At 42.2% G+C, this 20,549-nt stretch overlaps 2 protein-coding genes across 2 annotated transcripts in view; one reads left to right on the top strand and one right to left on the bottom strand.

Moving 5' to 3' along the window:
- The window catches only part of LAMA1 (laminin subunit alpha 1), a 156,688-nt gene extending 143,701 nt beyond the window's left edge, over positions 1–12,987 (top strand). Inside the window, exons 59-63 of the mRNA XM_082418548.1 lie at positions 1,528–1,686; positions 2,189–2,342; positions 3,608–3,741; positions 6,096–6,318; positions 6,947–12,987. Coding sequence (XP_082274674.1) covers positions 1,528–1,686; positions 2,189–2,342; positions 3,608–3,741; positions 6,096–6,318; positions 6,947–7,107 — 831 coding nt within the window. The 3' untranslated portion in view covers positions 7,108–12,987. The remainder of the gene's footprint in view (positions 1–1,527; positions 1,687–2,188; positions 2,343–3,607; positions 3,742–6,095; positions 6,319–6,946) is intronic.
- On the bottom strand, positions 3,795–19,799 carry LOC309640327 (uncharacterized protein; the record flags this gene model as incomplete). The annotated part of the gene is made up of 5 exons (XM_082418785.1): positions 3,795–3,821; positions 10,341–10,374; positions 18,343–18,466; positions 18,891–19,278; positions 19,323–19,799. 4 exons carry the CDS (start codon positions 19,797–19,799, stop codon positions 10,365–10,367), a joined length of 999 nt encoding a protein of 332 aa, XP_082274911.1. The 3' UTR covers positions 3,795–3,821; positions 10,341–10,364.
- Positions 19,800–20,549: the final 750 nt, after the last annotated feature.

The following is a 20,549-nucleotide window of genomic DNA, read 5'->3' as shown; positions in this document are numbered from 1 at the left end:
GTGTTCTTTTTTTTTTTTGAATTTTTGAATTATATTTATTTTTTTATACGGCAGGTTCTTATTAGTTATCCATTTTATACATATTAGTGTATACATGTCAATCCCAATCTCCCAATTCATCACACCACCACCCCCTGACCCCCGCTACTTTCCCCCCTTGGTGTCCATACGTTTGTTCTCTACATCTGTCTCAATTTCTGCCTTGCAAACCTGTTCATCTGTACCATTTTTCTAGGTTCCACATATATGCGTTAGTATACGATATCTGTTTTCCTTTCTGACTTACTTCACTCTGTATGACGGTCTCTAGATTCATCCACGTTTCTACAAATGACCCAGTTTCGTTCCTTTTTATGGCTGAGTAATATTCCATTGTATATATGTACCACATCTTCTTTATCCATTCGTCTGTCGATGGGCACTTAGGTAGCTTCCATGACCTGGCTATTGTAAATAGAGCAGCAATGAACATTGGGGTGCATGTGTCTTTTTGAATTATGGTTTTCTCTGGGTATATGCCCAGTAGTGGGATTGCTGGGTCATATGGTAATTCTATTTTTAGTTTTTTAAGGAACCTCCATACTGTTCTCCATAGGGGCTGTATCAATTTACATTCTCACCAACAGTGCAAGAGGGTTCCCTTTTCTCCACACCCTTTCCAGCATTTGTTGTTTGTAGATTTTCTGGTGATGCCCATTCTAACTGGTGTGAGGTGATACCTCATTGTAGTTTTGATTTGCATGTCTCTAATAATTAGTGATGTTGAGCAGCTTTTCATGTGCTTCTTGGCCATCTGTATGTCTTCTTTGGAGAAATGTCTATTTAGGTCTTCTGCCCATTTTTGGATTGGGTTGTTTGTTTTTTTAATATTGAGCTGCATGAGCTGTTTATATATTTTGGAGATTAATCCTTTGTCCGTTGATTCGTTTGCAAATATTTTCTCCCATTCTGAGGGTTGTCTTTTCATCTTGTTTGTAGTTTCCTTTGCTTTGTAAAAGCTTTTAAGTTTCATTAGGTCCCATTTGTTTATTTTTGCTTTTACTTCCATTTCTCTAGGAGGTGGATCAAAAAAGATATTGCTGTGATTTATGTCAGAGTGTGCTTCCTATGTCTTCCTCTAAGAGTTTTATAGTGTCCGGTCTTACATTTAGGTCTCTAATCCATTTTGAGTTTATTTTTGTGTATGGTGTTAGGGAATGTTCTAATTTCATTGTTTTACAGGTAGCTGTCCAGTTTTCCCAGCACCACTTATTGAAGAGGCTGTCTTTTCTCCATTGTATATCCTTGCCTCCATTGTCATAGATTAGTTGCCCACAGGTGCGTGGGTTTATCTATGGGCTTTCTATCCTGTTCCATTGATTTGTATTTCTGTTTTTAGAGCATGCTGTGTTCTAACCGGCTCCAGGCTCAGCCTCCTCTCAACACCAACTGTGTGAAAACCTAAGCCATCCTTTAGGATCTCATTCAGGTTATTACTGCTATTTCTCAGATTCCTTAGAAATTATGCATGTTTTCACATTGCTCTAGGTCAAGACAGAGTACTTTAAAAGGAAGGGCTTCATGACGGTTGACGGCCAGGAATCGCCCATGGTGACCACGGGGGGAGATGCTACTACGTTGGATGTGGAAGGAAAGCTGTACCTAGGAGGCCTTCCCTCCGAGTACAGAGCCAGGAACATTGGAAATGTAAGCAGCATTTTCTCTGTGGGCCCATTTTGCCTTTATTGTGGTTGTGTTTGTTTTGTGGAGGAATATGTTTATGTTTAAATTATCTTGTTTGGGCCCAGGGCTTGGCTGCAAGATGCAAGCCTTTCAAACCACATTCCTAGATTGTGTGTTGGAGCTCCTCCTTGAAGCCCAACCAGCCTTCCTCCTGGTTAGTTAACAAACAGTTCCCTTTCTACAGCCACTTAGCCCCAGTACAGTGCAGGAAAGTCTGGCAAATTTGTATTTGCAGATTAGAAAACCCCACATTCTTGATTTCCACAATATTTACTCAAAATAATATAAAACCCTTTTACTACATTATAGTAGCTTTAAGTTAGACATTCCTGTGAAGTATTGTGGCAATTAGATTTTTAAAGCCGAAAGGTAGTATTTTAATGTGTTTTGTCGAAGTGTAGGGAAAATTTGTGCTTGCCCTTCTCGTTGTCCTCACCATCATCTACTCCTGCATCATTTGGCTCAGATCACCCACAGCATCCCCGCTTGCGTTGGGGAGGTGACAGTGAACAGCAAACAGCTGGACAAGGACAGCCCAGTGTCTGCATTTGCAGTAAACAGGTGTTATACAGCGGCCCAGGAAGGAACTTTCTTTGAAGGAAGTGGATATGCAGCCCTTGGTATGTATTATCAACAATCTTGAAAGAAATCTCTGGGACGCACCTGCACTCTTAAGATGATATGGATCCAAGAATTATATGATAGGACAGGACCCACTGCACAAGCTGCAGCAAGACCATGTTTCGTGAATTGTTCTAGTGTATTCTGGTTTCTCAGCTTCTAGTGTAAAAGCCTTCTCACCTCTTGTGCTATCCAGATGGCTTCCTCCCACCAGGAGTGGTGCCACTCCAGACAGAGTGCAACATGTGGTGCTGGTTTCATCTGTACTTTCCCCAAATTTACATAAGGCATACTTTCCCTGTCCAAGTTAATTAGGACCTTTGAATTCAAAATCAGTAGCATAAAATGTCTGGACCAGCCAGCCAAATGTGAGTCAGATCTGATAAAGAAATTAACTCCATTTAGACTGTTGAAATATTAATCAGTTATAAGTAGAGGAATGTAAATATCTAAAATGCCTTAGAATGTAGAGTCCTCAAGGTTTAGAACTAGCCCTTGTAATATATCTTACATTCTCTCCCCATTTTAGATGCCTGCTTTGCTGGTTAACTTCCTGTTTGCACTCAGAACCGTGCTCCTCTGGCCCCTGTTCTTCTTTCTATCACAGGGAACTAATTTCTGGGCTCCTTTGCCCTGGGCTTCCAGGAAGGCTCTAGTGGAAGACTGAGGTTGGGAGGGAGGAGGGGGACAGCCAGCAGGCTTCCTTCCTTCACTCTGTGCTTCCAAGATCTAGTAACACCACCTTCTCCCATTTTTCCTTCAGCCCTGGGCACGGTAACAACTGCCTGCTATTGCTAATATCCCTAACCTATCTCAGCTTTTTTATCACCTGAATGAAAAATTCATTCAATTAGAAGAAAGCCTAGTGTGGACTCCGACTAATGTACTCAGCAAATAATGACATACCCAGTAAGCAGGTACTGGGAAAATAAAGTGCACCCTTCCTGGATAGATGATGATGGAGTTACGTGGATCAAATCCCTTGTGATTTTTTTACCCCCATGGCTGTAGCTGAGAGGATGTGCCTGCCTCAGCTCTAGTCAGCTTCGTCCTACCGAGGTGCAAGCTGAGGCTCGGGGGTTGGAAATGACTTGCTGGTGGGGGTAGAGCTGGATTCAGAGAAAGAGCTGCAGCCAGCTCTCCTGACCCTCATCAGGAGCCCAAATGCACAGCCAGCCAGCCCAGCCTGAGGCCATTCTGAGCCTGGGCCTTCCTGGGCAGGGCAGGCCTCACCACCATCTGGGTGTCTTCCTTGGTTTTTCAGTTAAAGAAGGCTACAAAGTGCGATCAGATGTGAACATTACGCTGGAGTTTCGTACCTCCTCGGAGAATGGTGTCCTCCTGGGCGTCAGCAGCGCCAAAGTGGATGCCATCGGATTAGAGATTGTAAATGGCAAGGTGGGTGCTGAATCCGGATGGGGTCCCCCCGCCTCGCCCCAGTGTCAGAGACAGAGCAGTTAAGAAACAGTCGACATATCCAATTATTCACTTTAATGGAATGGAGAAAAGGTTGATTAATATTTAAAAACAGATAATCCTAAAAAAGCTTTTTAAAAATAATTTTTTATATTTTTGAAATTAAATGTAAAGCAAAACTGCAACTACAATACAAAAAACTTTTTTTTCCCCTGAAAACCATCTGAAAGTAAGTTACCAACCTAATGCCCCACTCTCCCTAATATTTGTTAACTTTTTATTTGGAAATCATTATAGATGATAAGAAGTTGCAATGTAATGTACAGGGAGGTTCTCGTGCGCCCTTCACCTAGGTTTCTCCAGGGTTAGCATACTGCATAACTAGTACATCAAATCTATGAAACTGACATTGGCTCAATCCACAGAGGTTATTCAGTTATGCTAGTTATATGTGTTTACGAGATGTGTGTAGCTCTTCACAATTTTATCACACGTGTAGCTTCATGTAACCACCACAATCAGGACAATGGTACCATTACCACAAGGCTCCCTCAAGCCACCCCCTTCATATCCACACTGACTCCCTCCCCCTGCATCTCTCACCCCTGGCAACCACTGATCTGCTTTCTGTCGCTCTGATTGTTATTTCACAACTGTTACATAAATTAAATCATGTAGTATGTATTCTCTTGAGATTGGCTTTTTACACTCTGTCTCATTTCCTGGCAGTTCATCCAGGTTTGTTGTGAATATCGACGACAATTCATTTCTTTTTATTGCAGAGTATTCCATAAGATGGATGTACAACAGTCTAATTTTTTTAATACAAAAACATAATTGTTTTCTATAACTTCCTTATCCCCAGAGGGCCAGATGAGAACTTGGGAAGGTCTGCTATACCACTCGGCAGACACGGGGAGTCAAGGTGGTGGTCTCCCGGGTCCTCTCTCTCCCTAATGCACTTTTACTGCACTGTGGTCAACTCATGTTGTTGTGGGACTATGATGTTTGACTCTTCCTGAGCTACTTACTGCCTCCTGGAAGGCAAGGAACAAGTCTCTTGATTCTCCCAAACTTATTAGCTTGTTTCTCACATTTCCCTACTTACTCTCCACTGGGACTTTGGCCCCTAGGATATCCTAGAATGGGGGTGGGGAGGATATAATAAAGTCACAAGTCCTTCACCTCTTCTCCCCCTTTATGTCATCTTCATGTTGAAAGAAAAGTACCTTTACATCCTATTGCTGCCGCTCTGCACTGTGGCTTATAGCCAACATCTTTTCTTAGCTGTACTTCAAAAGAATTTTGAAATTTTTTTTATCCATTTGCACATTTTAAAAAAATTTATTTATTTATTTATTTTTGGCTGTCTTGGGTCTTTGTTGCTGCATGGGGGCTTTCTCTAGTTGTGGTGAGCGGGGGCTACTCTTTGTTGTGGTGCGTGGGCTTCTCGTTGCGGTGGCTTCTCTTGTTGTGGAGCACGGGCTTCAGTAGCTGTGGCTCACAGGCTCTAGAGCACAGGCTCAGTAGTTGCAGCTCACGGGCTTAGTTACTCTGCGGCATGTGGGATCTTCCCGGACCAGAGCTCGAATCCGCATCCCCCGCCTTGGCAGGCAGATTCTTAACCACTGCGCCACCAGGGAAATGCCATTTGCACATTTTTATGTGACATCTGAAAAATGTTATCAGAAGTGTAACAGTTACAAAAATGTAATTTCTGATGTATTGTATATTTTACCTCTATTATTGGCTTATTATTTATTGTTCTTTAAAAAATATTTCTAGTGGTTGCCCAAGTCTTTACAGTATATCTCTTTAATTTGTCACAGTCTACCTTGAAATGAGTAGCTTCACATATAGCATAAGAACCTTACAACAGGATAGTCACAATTCTTCCCTCTCACCTTCTGCAGGTCTCCAATTTTTTGTGCTACCACTTGCTGTAGTAGAGCATCTATGGTTTGTCAGAAGGGAGTTAGTAAATGTTCCTTCACAGGTGCTATAGCGACTTCTAGGAACTGACACCCTCAGTAAACCCACGGGCTCCTGTTGTGCTGAAAATGAGGCACTGATCTGAGGATGCAATGCTAAGATCGTGGCTCAGGCTTGTTCCCATGGAGGCGGCCATTTTCCGTTCTGAAACCTCGGGAATAGGATAGCATCAGAATCCTTAAGAGGCTATTTTTCAAAACCATTGTTTGTTTTTCATAGTTAGCCCTCCTTTTTAGAAGAATGCTCTGATTTTTTCCACTCCAAGAACATTATGTGAATGGACTGTGTTCCTTAAATAGGGAAAAATTCACCAAGATATTTGCTTGTGTCTATTGTTTGTTTAGCTCTTGTTTCATGTTAACAATGGTGCTGGTAGGATAACAGCCACATACGAACCCAAAGCTCCCAATACTCTCTGTGATGGAAAATGGCACACACTTCAGGCAAACAAAAGCAAACATCGCGTGGTTCTGATTGTCGATGGGAATGCAGTTCGAGCTGAAAGTCTACACACCCAGTCTACCTCTGCTGACACCAACAATCCCATTTATATTGGTGGCTATCCTGGTGCGTATGTCGTCTGCTCTGCTCATTCACTTTTGAGGGGCATTGCCACTGGGGAAAGTCTTATTAGTTCATGTGGATATAGAACAGGGATGAAGAAAAATACATGGCTTGGGTGATAAATCCTTTACCATTTTAGAAAGTCTATTTCAAATTCCTAGGAATTCTTGGAAAAATTAATCTACACATATAAGGTGATCACTAGGTAAGACTCCGAGAACATCAGATGTGATGTACAGGAAGCTGGATGACTTCACTGAGAAAGATCTTCCCAGATGACCCCCAAGTTGGGAATCATTTTAGGGGTCAGTAATCATTTTAGAGGACAAACATGTGTCTTATCCTCTCACATCGATTTTTGCATTCAAAGTATGCATTTTAGATGTTCCAAGTAATTGATACAAATGTTAATAAAATAAAAATCCCTTTTATGACTTTTTAAGTCACTATACCTTAAAATTGTTTATTAATAGTTTTCTATGAATTCTGCTATCACTGAAGCCACTTATGTAGAAAAGTGTTCTTCTAATTTTGATCTGGAAACCACAAGAAGTTATTTTTGTTCCTATTGTGCTACCTATGTCATTTAACAAAATTTAACACTATTTATCTTCTCTTCTTTCCTAAACAGCTGATGTAAAGCAAAACTGCCTGAGCAGCCAGACCTCCTTCCGGGGCTGTTTGAGAAAACTCACTCTAATTAAGGGCCCACAAGTGCAATCCTATGACTTCAGCACAGCTTTTGACCTACAAGGAGTTTTCCCTCATTCCTGTCCTGGGACTGAGTCCTGAACTTTGGGGAACTCCTCAGTTGGGAATCATCATTTATATTTTGAGGAGAATTATTTGGTGAATTAAAACCTTTACAGTTCAGGTTTCATTTCCAACTCAGGTTAAATGTTTCCAGAGAGAAATTTTTTGTTTATGTCAAACTAAAACCACATGTACAACAAATACCTCTATTAAATAGTTTAAAATGTAAATTGAATTCACTGGCTGTTTTTTTAAAGTTTTTTAAATGAAACTTTTAAAATGTTGAATATTCTATTGATTACTTGACAGTATTTCATGTTTTGCATTTTGAACTTTTAAAAAATAAAATATCACTATAGACGATAATAGATTAGAGCAGAGTATGAATACTTTCATTTCTTTATCAAGATGTTAAGCTCCAATTCCTACAAAGAACAAGTATTCAATAATACTACTGGGTACGTTCCAGCAGAGGGCACCAGCTGTTTGCCCCAAAAGCACTTTAAACAGACTCCAGCAAGTCACAGGGCAAAGGGAACATAGGAAGAAGGCAGAGCCTCCTCTAGATATATCCTTGTTTGGTAAGGACCTAACCTAACAGAGTATTTTGCAAGACCAAAAAAAAAAAAAAAAGTGGCATCATAACTAGTTAGCTCTTCTTTTACTGTTAATTTTATTTTCACTCCTTGGGATGAGACAGTTTTCCTTGATCAGCTACTTTTTCTGGGAGAATGTGTGTAAATTCCAGAAGAAGGAAAATTTTAAAGCCATAAATATATTTTAATGAACTAAGCAGTTTTAAACTAAGATCTCTGAAGGATCATTTAATTCCCTGCAAATATATTTTAGTTCTGCTCTGCAGCCATGGCTGGAGTCAAAATGGCTACTATTCCATTTGCTTCAGAAAAATGATTGCACTTTGCAAATGCTTACTTGAAGAGAGGTCTTTACCACTCTTAGAAATGACCTGCTTTTATAATATGGAAGGTGATTGATAGGTTCAATTTCTATTTCTGTGAGAGATTTTAATTTCATAAACAAGGAAGACAACTGTGGTCCTGGCCCCTGTCCTTCTGTGCCTTGCTCACGTTTCTGAACCCTTGTGGCAATCTGCACCTCCTGGCTGATGCAATTCCTTCCCAATAATAACTGCATGAAGATAATTAGGAAAGGTAGCAGCCAACTGTGGGAGTGCTGTCTGTTCTATAGCATCTGGCAATTTAAGGAATTCAGACAACTGCAGACTTAAGGCAGCTCACTTGACAGCTGGATTAGGAAAAGGGCATTTGCCATCTCAGCAGTGAAAATGCACAAGGGGCCCCCTCACTGTGCCGTGGGTGGCCTTTCTGTTCATGTTTCTATGGAAACCATCTACAGCGGGAGATGACATGACGGCTCAGACATTCTAGACCTTGGTTCATCACGCTGGGTGAGGAAAAGATCCAAACCAGGACAGACAGCAGGTTGTAGAGTTGCCATGGGCTTGTGCCCCTCTCTCCCCCTCCCCACTTCTTAATAAAGCTAAAACAGAGTTTGGGCCTTTCGTGGTTGTGACTATTCCCAAGGCCTCTCTTAGAAGACGCCCTCAAGGGAGCACCCAGCTCTCTCCCCTTCGGCCTTTACAGAGCACGAGTAGAGCCACCTCGGTCTGGCTGTCTCCCCATGATGGTAAAGAACCTGGGCTCCAGCTCAGACACCTGGCTCTGACTCTCACTGCAGGGCCTTATGCTGGTTCCTTAACCTCTCTCAGCAAGGCAGGATTCAGGTCTTTAGCATAAGGTTGCCAGATAAACTACAGGACACCCAGTTAAATCTGAATTTCAGATAAACAATGAACATATTTTTAACTATTCCATGATATCATTTATTTTTTATTTGCTAAATCTGGCAATCCCACTTTACAGGCTCCAAGGGCCTAAAAAGATTGATACCCCTTCCCTCCCTACCAAATAATTCAAAAAATTTTTTAAAGTCTACACCTTAAAAGACATGCAACATAATTTGTTGAAGATCAAATTTTTCCCATGATGCTTTTATTGAAACATCAGATTATTTTCAAAACCATTTTTGGTGGCCCAAGAATTTGCTTTGTTTGTTAATCCATCACTGTTTTTTAAAATTGTAGTAAAATATAGATAGCATAAAACCATTTTTACTGGGACTTCCCTACTGGTGCAGCAGTTAAGAATCCACCTGCCAATGCAGGGGACATGGGTTCGAGCCCTGGTCTGGGAAGATCCCACATGCCGCGGAGCAACTAAGCCCATGTGCCACAACTACTGAGCCTGCGCTCTAGAGCCCGTGAGCCACAACTACTGAGCCCATGTGCCACAACTACTGAGCCCACACGCCTAGAGCCGGTGCTCCACAACAAGAGAAGGCACCGTAATGAGAAGCCCGTGCACCACAACCAAGAGTAGCCCCTGCTCGCTGCAACTAGAGAAAGCCCGCGAGCAGCAACGAAGACCCAACGCAGCCAAAAATAAATAAATAAATAAATGTATTAAAAAAACATTTTTACCATATCTTAACCATTTTTAAGTTATTTAACCATTATTTTAACCATTTTTAAGTGTATAGTTCTCTGGTTTTAGGTACTTTAACACTGTTGTGCAACCATCACCACCATCCAGCTCCAAGACTCATTTCATCTTGCAAAACAAACTGTGTACCCATTAAACACTAATACTCAGCTCCCCTCTCTCCCCAGCTCCTGGCAACCATTTTACTTTCTGTCTATAGGAGTTTGACTACTCTAGTCACCTCATATAAGTGGAATCATTCAGCATTTGTCTGTCTGTGACTGGCTTATTTCATTTGGCATAATGTCCTACAGGATCATCCACGATGTAGTATGTGTTAGTTTCCTTCCTTTTTAAGGCTGAGTAATATTCCATCATGTGTATATACCATATTTTGTTTATCCATTCATCCATCAGTGTGCACTGGGGTTGCTTCCACCTTTTGGCTATTGTGTATAATGCTTTGTATACCAGTAAACAAATATTTCTTTGAGTTCCTACTTTTGATGTTTTCGGGTATATACCTGGAAGTGGAATTACTAGATCATACGGTAAGTCTAAGTCTATTTTTAATTTTTTGAGGAACCACCATACTTTTTTCCCATAGTATCCAGTGCTGTTTTTAAGCCTCAATCTTCTACCTGTAAGGTGTGGTTATGATACCAACCATGGAAAGGCATATATTTGGAAATATTACTAAAATTGACTCAAAAAGAAGGAGAACATATGGATAAGCCAATAACACTGACCTTAATCCTCAGTGAAATTTAATCCTCAGTCACACCTGCTGGCAAAAAAAAGTGCAAGGATCAGTTGGTTTAAAGACAAGCTTTATTAAACACCAGCAACAAGAAAAAGAAAACTAACCAATGCATTTTACACAGCCGGTATAACCTTTATGAGGCCTGATTTATATAATACCTTATTGATTTTCCTATATTGTCTGTACGACCATATCTAAAAGGATGCATCATAATTAGGGATGATGTACATGTGACTGGATATGGAACAACCATATTCAACACAGGCTTATGAATTAAGTGCCAATTTAGTATCCAAACCAGAAATTGAGATGAAAATAGATAAAATGCTCTGTTAGAATTGGTGGGCCAGGAGGCATGTGTATTCTCACCTTAGAACACTACAAATCAAGGGCTAAGTTGTGGTACCATGAGAAAGACAGGTCTGGGAAGGTTTAAAGAGGTAGCTGCAACTAGGCTTTGCAGAATGCACAACAGCAGCTTTTGTGGGCCACAGACAATTTACAAAGTGCTTTCTTATGTACGGTGTTGTTTGGGTCTAGAGAGGAGGTGTGGAACCATGACACATGGGTCTAAGCCGCCCAGCTGAAAGAAAGGGGACTGTTAGGAATGATGGGGGGCAGGTGGGAGAACGGGTAGGTGGAGAGAGAACAGAGTGGATGGGGCCTAATCATGGAGAGCCCAAAAGTTAAGGAGGTAGGAAGGAGACTGGATGCAATGCCTTATGAAGTGTCAGGGTTTTCCATTAGGAGAGTGGTGTGATGAAACGGTGCATTTGAAATCATAAACTAGCTGGAGAGTGCAGCCTGAGTCAGCCAGTGGAGCAACACTAATTGAGTGGTGGCTGATACCAGGGCAGTGATAAAGGACAAGAGAGGTGTATGGGAATGTTAGAGGCTCCAGCAGTACGTTAGCTTTAGGCAGTAAAAGATTGGGAGCTTGGACAATGAGAATGGTGGTTCCACAGACAGGAGGTAAATTGAGAAAAACTATGAACTTAAGCTTTGAATGTATTGAATTTGAGAGAGAACATCTGAATGGTGAGAACATCTGAACATCTCTAGAGCCTGCAAGCCACAACTACTGAACCCACGAGCCACAACTACTGAAGCCCGCACGCCTAGAGCCCGTGCTCCACAACAAGAGAAGCCACCGCAGTAAGAAGCCCATGCACCACAACGAAGAGTAGCCCCCGCTCGCCGCAACTAGAGAAAGCCCCTGCACAGCAATGAAGACCCAATGCAGCCCAAAATAAATAAATAAATTTATAAAAAGTAAAAATAAAAAAAAAAATGTAATTCTGTACCTTTTAAGTTTGATTAAATTGATCATGGAGTTTAAGAAAAAAATACTAGTGAGAAAGGGAAAATGTGGAAAATCATCTGGCAGGCTAAACTCACTAAGTCTGGCTGGAAAAAAATGTTCAAACTCAGAAGACTCTGTGAAAATCTTTCAATCTTCTAGGTGAGATCAGAAGTGAACTGAAGAAAGCACTTCTTAATAGGCTAACCTAAAAGAGAACACTTTTTCCTCCTCTCGTTGTTATACTGGAATTGAGTAAAGTTGGGGAGAAAAAGGAGAGGAATCCTAAACTGATAAAGTGACTAGGCAAATCAGTGAATTATTGCTGACTCTTATAGCAATTCCCGAAGTCAAGTGAAAGGTATGCATTTGTGTGTGTGTGTGTGTGTGTGTGTGTGTTTTAGTTGATATATAACCAACAGAAAGTGGGATAGAACTTATGGTCTGAACATAACCTAGTCGATTTCTTACTAAAACACAAAACATCAACAATTCTTCAGTAACGTATAATAGGACCCAGGGTCTACAATACATAATATTCACATTTGTTATGTCCAGGATACAACTCAAAATCTTTCAACATATTGATACATACAACCAGGAAAATAGGGCCAATTCTCAAGGGGAAAAAAATGCCAACCTCAAAATGGAACTATCAGACAAAAACCTTAAAGCAGTGATTATATCTATGCTACATAAGGTCAGGGTAAACACATTTGAAATGAATGAAATGATATAAATTCTCAACAGAAAAATGGAAAATAGAAAAAGGAACCAATTGAAAATTACTGAACTGAAAAATACAATATCTGAAGTGAAAAAAATCACTGGATGGACTCTATCAGAATGTAGATGATAAAGGAAAGGGTCAGCAAACTTGAAGATAGAACAATGAAAATTATCCAACATAACAAACAGAGAGATAAAAGATTGAAAAAAAACCCAGAGTGTCAGGTAGATAACTTCTACAGATCTAACATAGCATAATTAGAGTCCCATAGGGAGAAGAGAGAGTGGTTGGAACAAAAAAAATTTTTTCACCAAGAATGGCAAAAAGTCTCCAATTTAGTGAAATACATAAATTTACAGACTCAAGACACTCAGCAAACTCCATACAGAAAAATTTCAAAGAAAACAATGCCTCAACACAATAATCAAACTTCTAAAATCCAAAAATAATTAAAGAATTATTGAAATCAGCTAGAGGAAAAAAGCACACATTACATACCGAGGAACATTGATTCAAATATCTATGAATTTCTCAGGAGAAATCCCAAAGGCCAAAAGACAGCAGAACTACATCTTTAATGTACAAAAAGAAAAGAGTTTATCAACCCAGAATTCTACATCCAGTGAAAATATAAAAGTATCTTTCAGAGATAAAAGCAAAATAAGGACATTCTCAGATAAAAGAAAACAAAGATAATTCATCAGGAGCAGTCCTGCTCTTGTATCCAGAATATATAAAGAACTCTTATAACTCAACAATAATACAAACAACCTAATTAAAAATGAGCAAAAGATATGAATGGATACTTCACAAAAGAAGAAATATGCATGCCCAAATGCAGAAGAAAAGATACTCATCATCATTAGTCATTAGGAAACTCTAAATTAAAACCACAAAAAGATTCAACTATATACCATCTAGAATGGCGAAGTGTTCACAAGGATGTTGAGCAACTGTAACTCTTGTACACTGCTGGTGGGAATGTACAATGGTTCAACCACCTTGGAAAACAGTTTGGTAATTTCTTTAAAAAGTTAAATACACACCCACCACATGTCCATTCTATTCTATTCTTGGTTTTTATCAAAGAGAAATAAAAACATATATCTACACAAAGACTTGTAGATACACATCCTTAGGAGATTTATTTGTAGTAGCCAAAAACTAGAAACATCCCAGATGTCCATCAATACAAGAATTGATAAAGTGTGGTATATTCATATACGGGAATATTACATAGAAATAACAAGGAATAAACAATTGATACATCAACAACATGGATGAATCTTAGAAATATCAGTATTATGCTGAATGAAAAAAGCCTTACACAAAAATACATATTGTATGATATCATTTATATAAAAATCTAGAAAATGACTGAGGTCAAGGAGAGAGGAATAGATTTACAAATTGGCATGAGGAGACTTTTTGGGGTGATGGAACTGCTGACTATTTTGTTAGTGGCGATGGTGTCATGGGTCTATACATATATCAAAACCAGTCATTTTACATATCTGCTGTTTAACTGTACTTAATATACCTCAATAAAGTTGTAAAAAAATAATTTAAAAATGTTGACAACACAAATCCTCTCTCTTTAGTCCTATGGCTATTAATAGGCTCAATTTAAATTCCACATGGGCATTTGAATTTGATACATCAAAGCACGCTTATAACACTGAACATTCTTGCAGGGAAGACACCGTCCCTGCAATCACATTACATGACTGACCAAGGACCTGGGGGGTTTGCAGTTCTCCATTAAGTGAAATATTCAAGGTAACTGAAATCTCTGCTTATGTCAGTATTAACTACAAATTTCCACGTGTTTCAGATTTCTCCAATTAACTTACTGTCTATGAAATGATGAGAAATGAATTTTTAATTGATTGAGGATCTGGCTAGGCCTCAGGGCAGTCATTTTAAACCTGTACAAATAGCAGGTAAGAAAAGATAGAAGGCTTATATGATCTGACCCAAAACACTCTGGAAGGAAATTTTAAAAAATAAATACAATTCTTCTCAGACCTGTCTAACACGCCCATGCAGAAAACAGGAGAATATGCCAGGGAACGAATATTGAGGGCTTGGGAAGGGGTGGGCTTAGAAGCGGGGGAGGTGAATATAAGGCTGGCTAAGAGAATATTTATTGCTACGCGGGCACTTTCCCCACAAAAAATAAAACATGGTTCTTGATTTTTGTTATATATTTTTTTCTCTTACCAGTCTGATCTTAAATCATTGAGAACTCATTTCAGTCATTTCAGGTCATCGATCACTATCACCCTTAATATTATGTTTTTAAGCATGTACAAAATACTCTTTAAATACTAAAATTCCATTTTTGCTTGACTTCACACTCTGCAGACATTCAGTGTGTTTCTCTCAGATAAATGTTAATAAATTTCACTTCCAATCCCTTAAATATGGATGCTCCCCAAATTTCCAATATTGACTTTGTCTTTCTGTTTTTCCTGTTTTTAACTTCGACCTCATCTACATATAAGGTTTCAAACATATCCGAGGTGCAAAGTATTCCAAAAGATTCAAAAAATCAATATTCACAATCCTGACTTGTCCTTCAAAATCCAGTTCCTGCTGCTACGAGGCATTTCCACTTGGATGTGTCACCCAGCACCTCAGACTCACCTTGTCCAAACATGCCTATTTCCTCCCCATCTCTAGCCCACCCAATTAATTTCATCTCTGGATTTCCCTATTTTTATTGGTGCTAATATCATTCTTTCAATAGGTTATAAATTATCCCACTGTTAGAAATGTCAGGATAATGCTAATACTCATATCCAACGAGTCAGCCAGTGTTACTGCTTTTCCCTTCAAAATGTGTTTTGCATTCCCAACTTTATTTCCATTTGCTAGTTTTTGTCTTTATCCACTCATTCAATAAATACATATACAGCAATAACTATATGAGAGGCACTATTCTTGGTCCTGGGGTATGAACGAAACAGACCAAGGCACGCCCTCCTGACTTCATCTATCCTACCACCTTGGTGTCAGTCTCTTCCAGCTTGAGGGGGCTGTCTACTCAGTGCAGCCTGCTTGCACTGCTAAAGTGCTCCTTTGCTATATCACTATGCCCCCTCTTGCCTCTCAAGGGCTCTGTAAGATAAATTCCACCCTCTTAGAGTTCCATCCCCTACAGTCTATAGAGGACCATCCCAAACTCCTTACCTCCCTGGCCCTCTGTCCCAGCCAAAATGGGATCTTTGCTTTTGGCTCATTCCCACTTCAATACTCTTGCCTGTTATACTTTTCCATCTAAAATTTATTCTTCTCATCTCTCTACATGTGACATTCTTAAATTCCCCCTCTTACGTGAATTCTTCCCAGCCCACTTCTACCTTTCTTGCCCACTTCTGAATTATTTTATCACATATATCTGGCAATTAATCATGGTTTACCTTAGGGCATCTACTGCATTGCAAAGGACTCCTTATAAACTGCATTGTTATTTATCTTTAAATGTTTGTCTTTTCACCAATCTTAAGTAGTTAAACAACAGTTGATGCAATATATCTGACTGCAAGAAATTGCATACCAGCCAGTCCTCCCTAACTCATAAAAGTTTGACCAAACCCAAGATCAGGAAGACAGAGTTGAGCCCTGCCTCCTGTTCTCCTTGCTGGTGGACCTAGTAATAAAGCTCTTATTTTCTCAAGGCTGGTGCAATACTATTGGCTTCCATGCGCATTGGGCAGTAAGCCCTTGCTCAGTAACAAAGGATGTTTACATTTTGTTAGAAAGAAGTGAGGGGACTTCAGTCAAAGGGGAAAATATCATTTGAGAGTCTATACAATAATAGCTTAGCTGACATTTGAAGAAAAATGTAAAATATTCAATTCTCCCACTCTTTAAGATATAAAAGCTAATAATAAAAACATTCTTAATTTCCTTATTAAGGCTTGTTTAGAAAGAGAGAAAAGATGGAGAAAGGAGGAAAATAAGATTTGTTGATTTCCAGGGATGGGGAAAAGATGACAGACACCAAGGGATAAGAAAGGCCATCTCTTCAAGCTCACCCTAATGATCATTCCGATTGTATGGCTTCCATAAATACCATACTTTCTTCAACTATTCAAATTACAGATATTTAGTAACACTATCCGCATAAGTTCCTTTGTACTTGTCCACAAGTTCTCATGTTTTGTTAGGAAAACATTGTCACCTGTTTTACCTAGGCCTCAGTCTAATCCCTATTGCTTCCAGTCTCTCCCCGATGCTGAATGCTTAGCCAAAACGTGATCCTTCTTTTCCCTTTTCCCTTACCCCTTCACCCTGTGCCACACTAGTGCAAGCAAACTCCCCTCCTAACTTGCTTAGGTGATGTCCATCCCATGCCCCTATCCCCATTTCCTCTGGGACAGCAGCACTTTCCACCTGGCCACCTTCATCCTCCCAGCCTTGGGTTAAGACATTTACAGAAGTTAAATAACTTGCACTTACTTATACAACTGGTAGGTAGCAGAGTGAAACCTGAATAGAGGTGCTTATACCTGTATACCTCTCCCTATTCCCTCGCTCTTAATTACCACACTAAGTATGATTATAGTGATTAAGGGAGATTATAAAGTAATGAAATGGATTTTTCTGTATGGCTTGTGACAAATCTATAGGTACTGCATATATCATGTAAATGAGACCATCTATGCAATATTTATGCCTGATTAGAAAGACTTCTCATAGGTTGTCTTAGGTGAGCACTGGTCTGCATTCTGCTGAAATACTTCAAGATTAATGTGCTTTTAATGTGCTTTTAATGTGCTTTTTACTATAGTCAAGAATGGCACACTTTATACCTAAAGATTCCAATCCACAAATGAATTGTTTTCTTGCCATTGAGCAGCGACTAGAAAATGTGCTTTGCATTACATTTACTGTAAGATGCAAATAAAACATTAGAGAGCTTAGCTCCTGCACAGATGATAAAAGGATTACTTGCAACTGTAAGTACCTTTAAGAAACCTTTCAGAAGACATCAAGTGTCTTTAAGAAGAAACCAAAGTTTAAAAGGGAGGATAGCAAAAAAGTGTGTTTTCATTCTTCCATATGGGTAATGTGAGCTGTAAACAACGCATAAGGTTGGAGAAGTGGGGCCTGGATCAATTACTGAAAAGGAAGAATAACAAAAATATTTCTCTAAGTTTCTAGAGTTTTAGGGTTCTAGAAAGAGTTCTAGAATTTTCAAAGTGCTCTTACGTATATGACCTCATGTTACCATAATGATCCCCGGCAGCAGGCAGAGTAAATGTAAGGTTCTCCACCTTACAGAGGAGGAAGGAGGCTCAGTGTCAAAATCCTTTATGAAACTTTTCACACCTAATAAATAACAAGGAGGCACAAGTAATCCGAATGTTGTTTTAAAAACCTTTGGAAACAGCTACCTACTTCCTGAATGGCAGCACTGACCTGACAAACGAAGTTTTCCCTGGATGACTTCGACCAAAAGTAATCTATAGGGGAGGATTTTTAGGCCAAATTATTACTCAAGGTCATGCTGATGGAGTTTTGTTTATGACAGAAATGGATCTCAGGGATCAAATGTAGATAATGAACAACAGAAAAAAAGAAAGGAGCCACAAGATCTTATACTTCCAAGGTGTTAAAGACAACATTCCTTCCCTCGATAAATACATATTGAGCAACTACCGCGCGCCAGCCATGTCAGATGTTAGGAATCCCATGGTAAGGAAAACCGGTATTTGCTCCCATCCTCACAGAGTTTACAATCCAGTGTGTAGGGTGTAGGATGAATGAGATGTATATCAAGTTTTTAAAAGAAATCTCAAAACTATATGATTACAAACCACGCTGGCACCTCGATCTCTGACTTCCACTTCCAGAACTAGGAGAAGTAGACTGATGTTGTTGATAAGCCAGCCGGGCTATGGCATTTTTGTCCTGGCAGCCTGAAGGGACTCAGGAGGACTGATCTAACCTGGTCCTCTGGGGGGCCAGAGCAAGCTTCTCTGAGGACGTGATGGAGATGCTGAGGCCTGAAGGATGAGCACGAAGCCCGGGTCTGCTGCTGGGGGGCAGGAGGTTGCAATGGCACTGGAAGGCTGTTAGGCAGGAGAACAGATGGCGCAGAGGTGCTGAGACGCGGGAGGGGAGGAGCACCTCCTAAGAAACCTGAGCTTCTCAGAGGGCTGTCTCCACCCCCGCCTCCCTTCCTCCCTCTTTCCTCAATGGAGCGTCCACCCCAGGGTCCCCTGACACGGTCTGCACTGAGGTCACCAGCGAAGGCCAAGGTGACTCTAAAGGTTACCTCTCCGGGACCACTTCTCTGCTCAGCAGAGAAGTGATTAACGGAGATTATAAAGTAATGAAATGGTGACGCCCCACCGTGTCCCCCGGGCACCGGCCAGACCACGCCGAACCTGAGCTCCCACCGCCAGCACCGGGCTCTTACCGGGCGCGGCCCCCGCTCACCTACGGAGCGGCCCCGCCTCGGCCCAGGTTTGGCTCCCTGACCCCGGGTCTCACCTGGAAGCCTCGCCGCCTCGAGCCCCGGCGGCCTCTCGGGTCCGCAGCCCCGGCCCAGCCCGGGTCCAGCGCGCGCACGCCTCCCGGTCACTGTAACGGGGCCGTGGGTGTCATTTACTCGCGGAAGGGACGGTGCAAATAACCGGGAGGAGGAAACACGGGGGGGCCGGCCGGAGGGCGCCGGGGGACCGGGCCGGAGTGGCCGGGGCCTGGGTTCCCCTCCGCGGCCGGGCCGCCCCCTCGGACAGGCCGCTCCCGGCCTCGGGTCTCGGGAGTCCCAGGAGCCGCCGTTCTCCGCCGGAGGCCCGGCCCTCGCCCGCCTTGAACTCCTGATGGAATATTCGGCCCCGCCGGGTTGGGCAGTTTCATGGTTCTCTGGGGCCCTTTCCTCTCACACCGGGAAACCCGGGGCAAAGTTCTTCAGAGCTTCACCTTCCAGGTCAGCGTTGTGAGGGGCGCGCGACACCCTGAAGTGCGGGAAGCGTCGTCTATCAGGCCTGTCAGGCCCGCGAGCGCTAGACGTGGCGGGAAAGGATGTGCGCCCGGGAGCTGAGGGCCGCGCGCAGATGTCACGTCACGGGGTGTGGCCTGAGACCCGGGAGGGCTTGACGGGGGCGAGGCCGACCTGGTAGTGGGCGTGGAGATGGGGTGGGATGGGCGGGGTTGGCCTTCTTCAGAGGGGCGGGGTCGGGGAAGCAGGGGACGGTGCACAGAGGGGCGGGGCAGCCTGGCGGTGGGTGTGGTGGTTGGCAGGGTGGGCGGAGAAGACCTGCAGCAGGGGGGGCGGAGTAGGGAAGTTGCGAGGGGGCCCAGAGGTGACTGCCCGGGCTTTTGTGACTTTGGTAGGACGGTTGGTGGCCGTTGACGGTTGGGTGGTGTGGTCTCAGCCCCGGGGGCGGGGTCAGTCATACCCAGGCTGTCCAGCTCTGTAGAAAGCAGAAACCCGCGGCCACCCCAGGCTGCAAAGAGCATCTGCTCCGAGAAGCAAGGACCCTGCGAGGCCTGAGATGTGGGGAGAGAAGCTGGGATCGGTGCGTTGTCACCTAGCGATGCTCAGTGATTAAGTGATTGCTCAAGAGCCAGAGGGTATTTGCAGCGAGGCTGGACATCGTGATTTCATGATCTCTCTTTTCGTAAATTAGAAAGCAGAGTAAAATTACTCTTTTTATCCAGAGTGGACTTGGGGCTCTACGCCACTCAGGAGGGGAGCCGAGCGTGTGCCGTTAGTGAAGCAGCCCTGGAATGGGCCAAGCTCACCTGGGACAGTTGCTGGAGGCCTGTGATGGTCACCTTCTAACAGGAGATTCTCTGAGACTCAGGAATGCGTGGACAGGTTGCGGGCAGCAAAAGGAAGCCGTTTGTGATCTTCAGTTGAGGGCAGGTTGAAAATAGTGGGGGCCCAGGGCTGCCACCGCTCCTGGGGAGGCTCTCCCGATTAATGTGGATTTGGGGGCAGGCAGGGTCTCTTCTGAACTCGAGGTGTCATCTACCTTTTTTATTCTCTTGCTTCAGACAGCAAGGCCAGGCCCAATGGATGGAAGCTACAGGGAGGCCAATTTAGACTTGATTGAAAGTAAGGATGCAGCCACCAGAACAATGGGCATCCCCATTCCTAGCACTGGGCAACCATTTGCCAGGCAGGCAGAGCTTGACAGTGAA

This window comes from Balaenoptera physalus, assembly GCF_965194825.1.
Source record: "Balaenoptera physalus genome assembly, chromosome: 12".
Lineage (NCBI taxonomy): Eukaryota > Metazoa > Chordata > Mammalia > Artiodactyla > Balaenopteridae > Balaenoptera > Balaenoptera physalus.
Note: the sequence above shows the minus strand (reverse complement) of the source record. Positions and strands in the feature narration are given on the sequence as shown.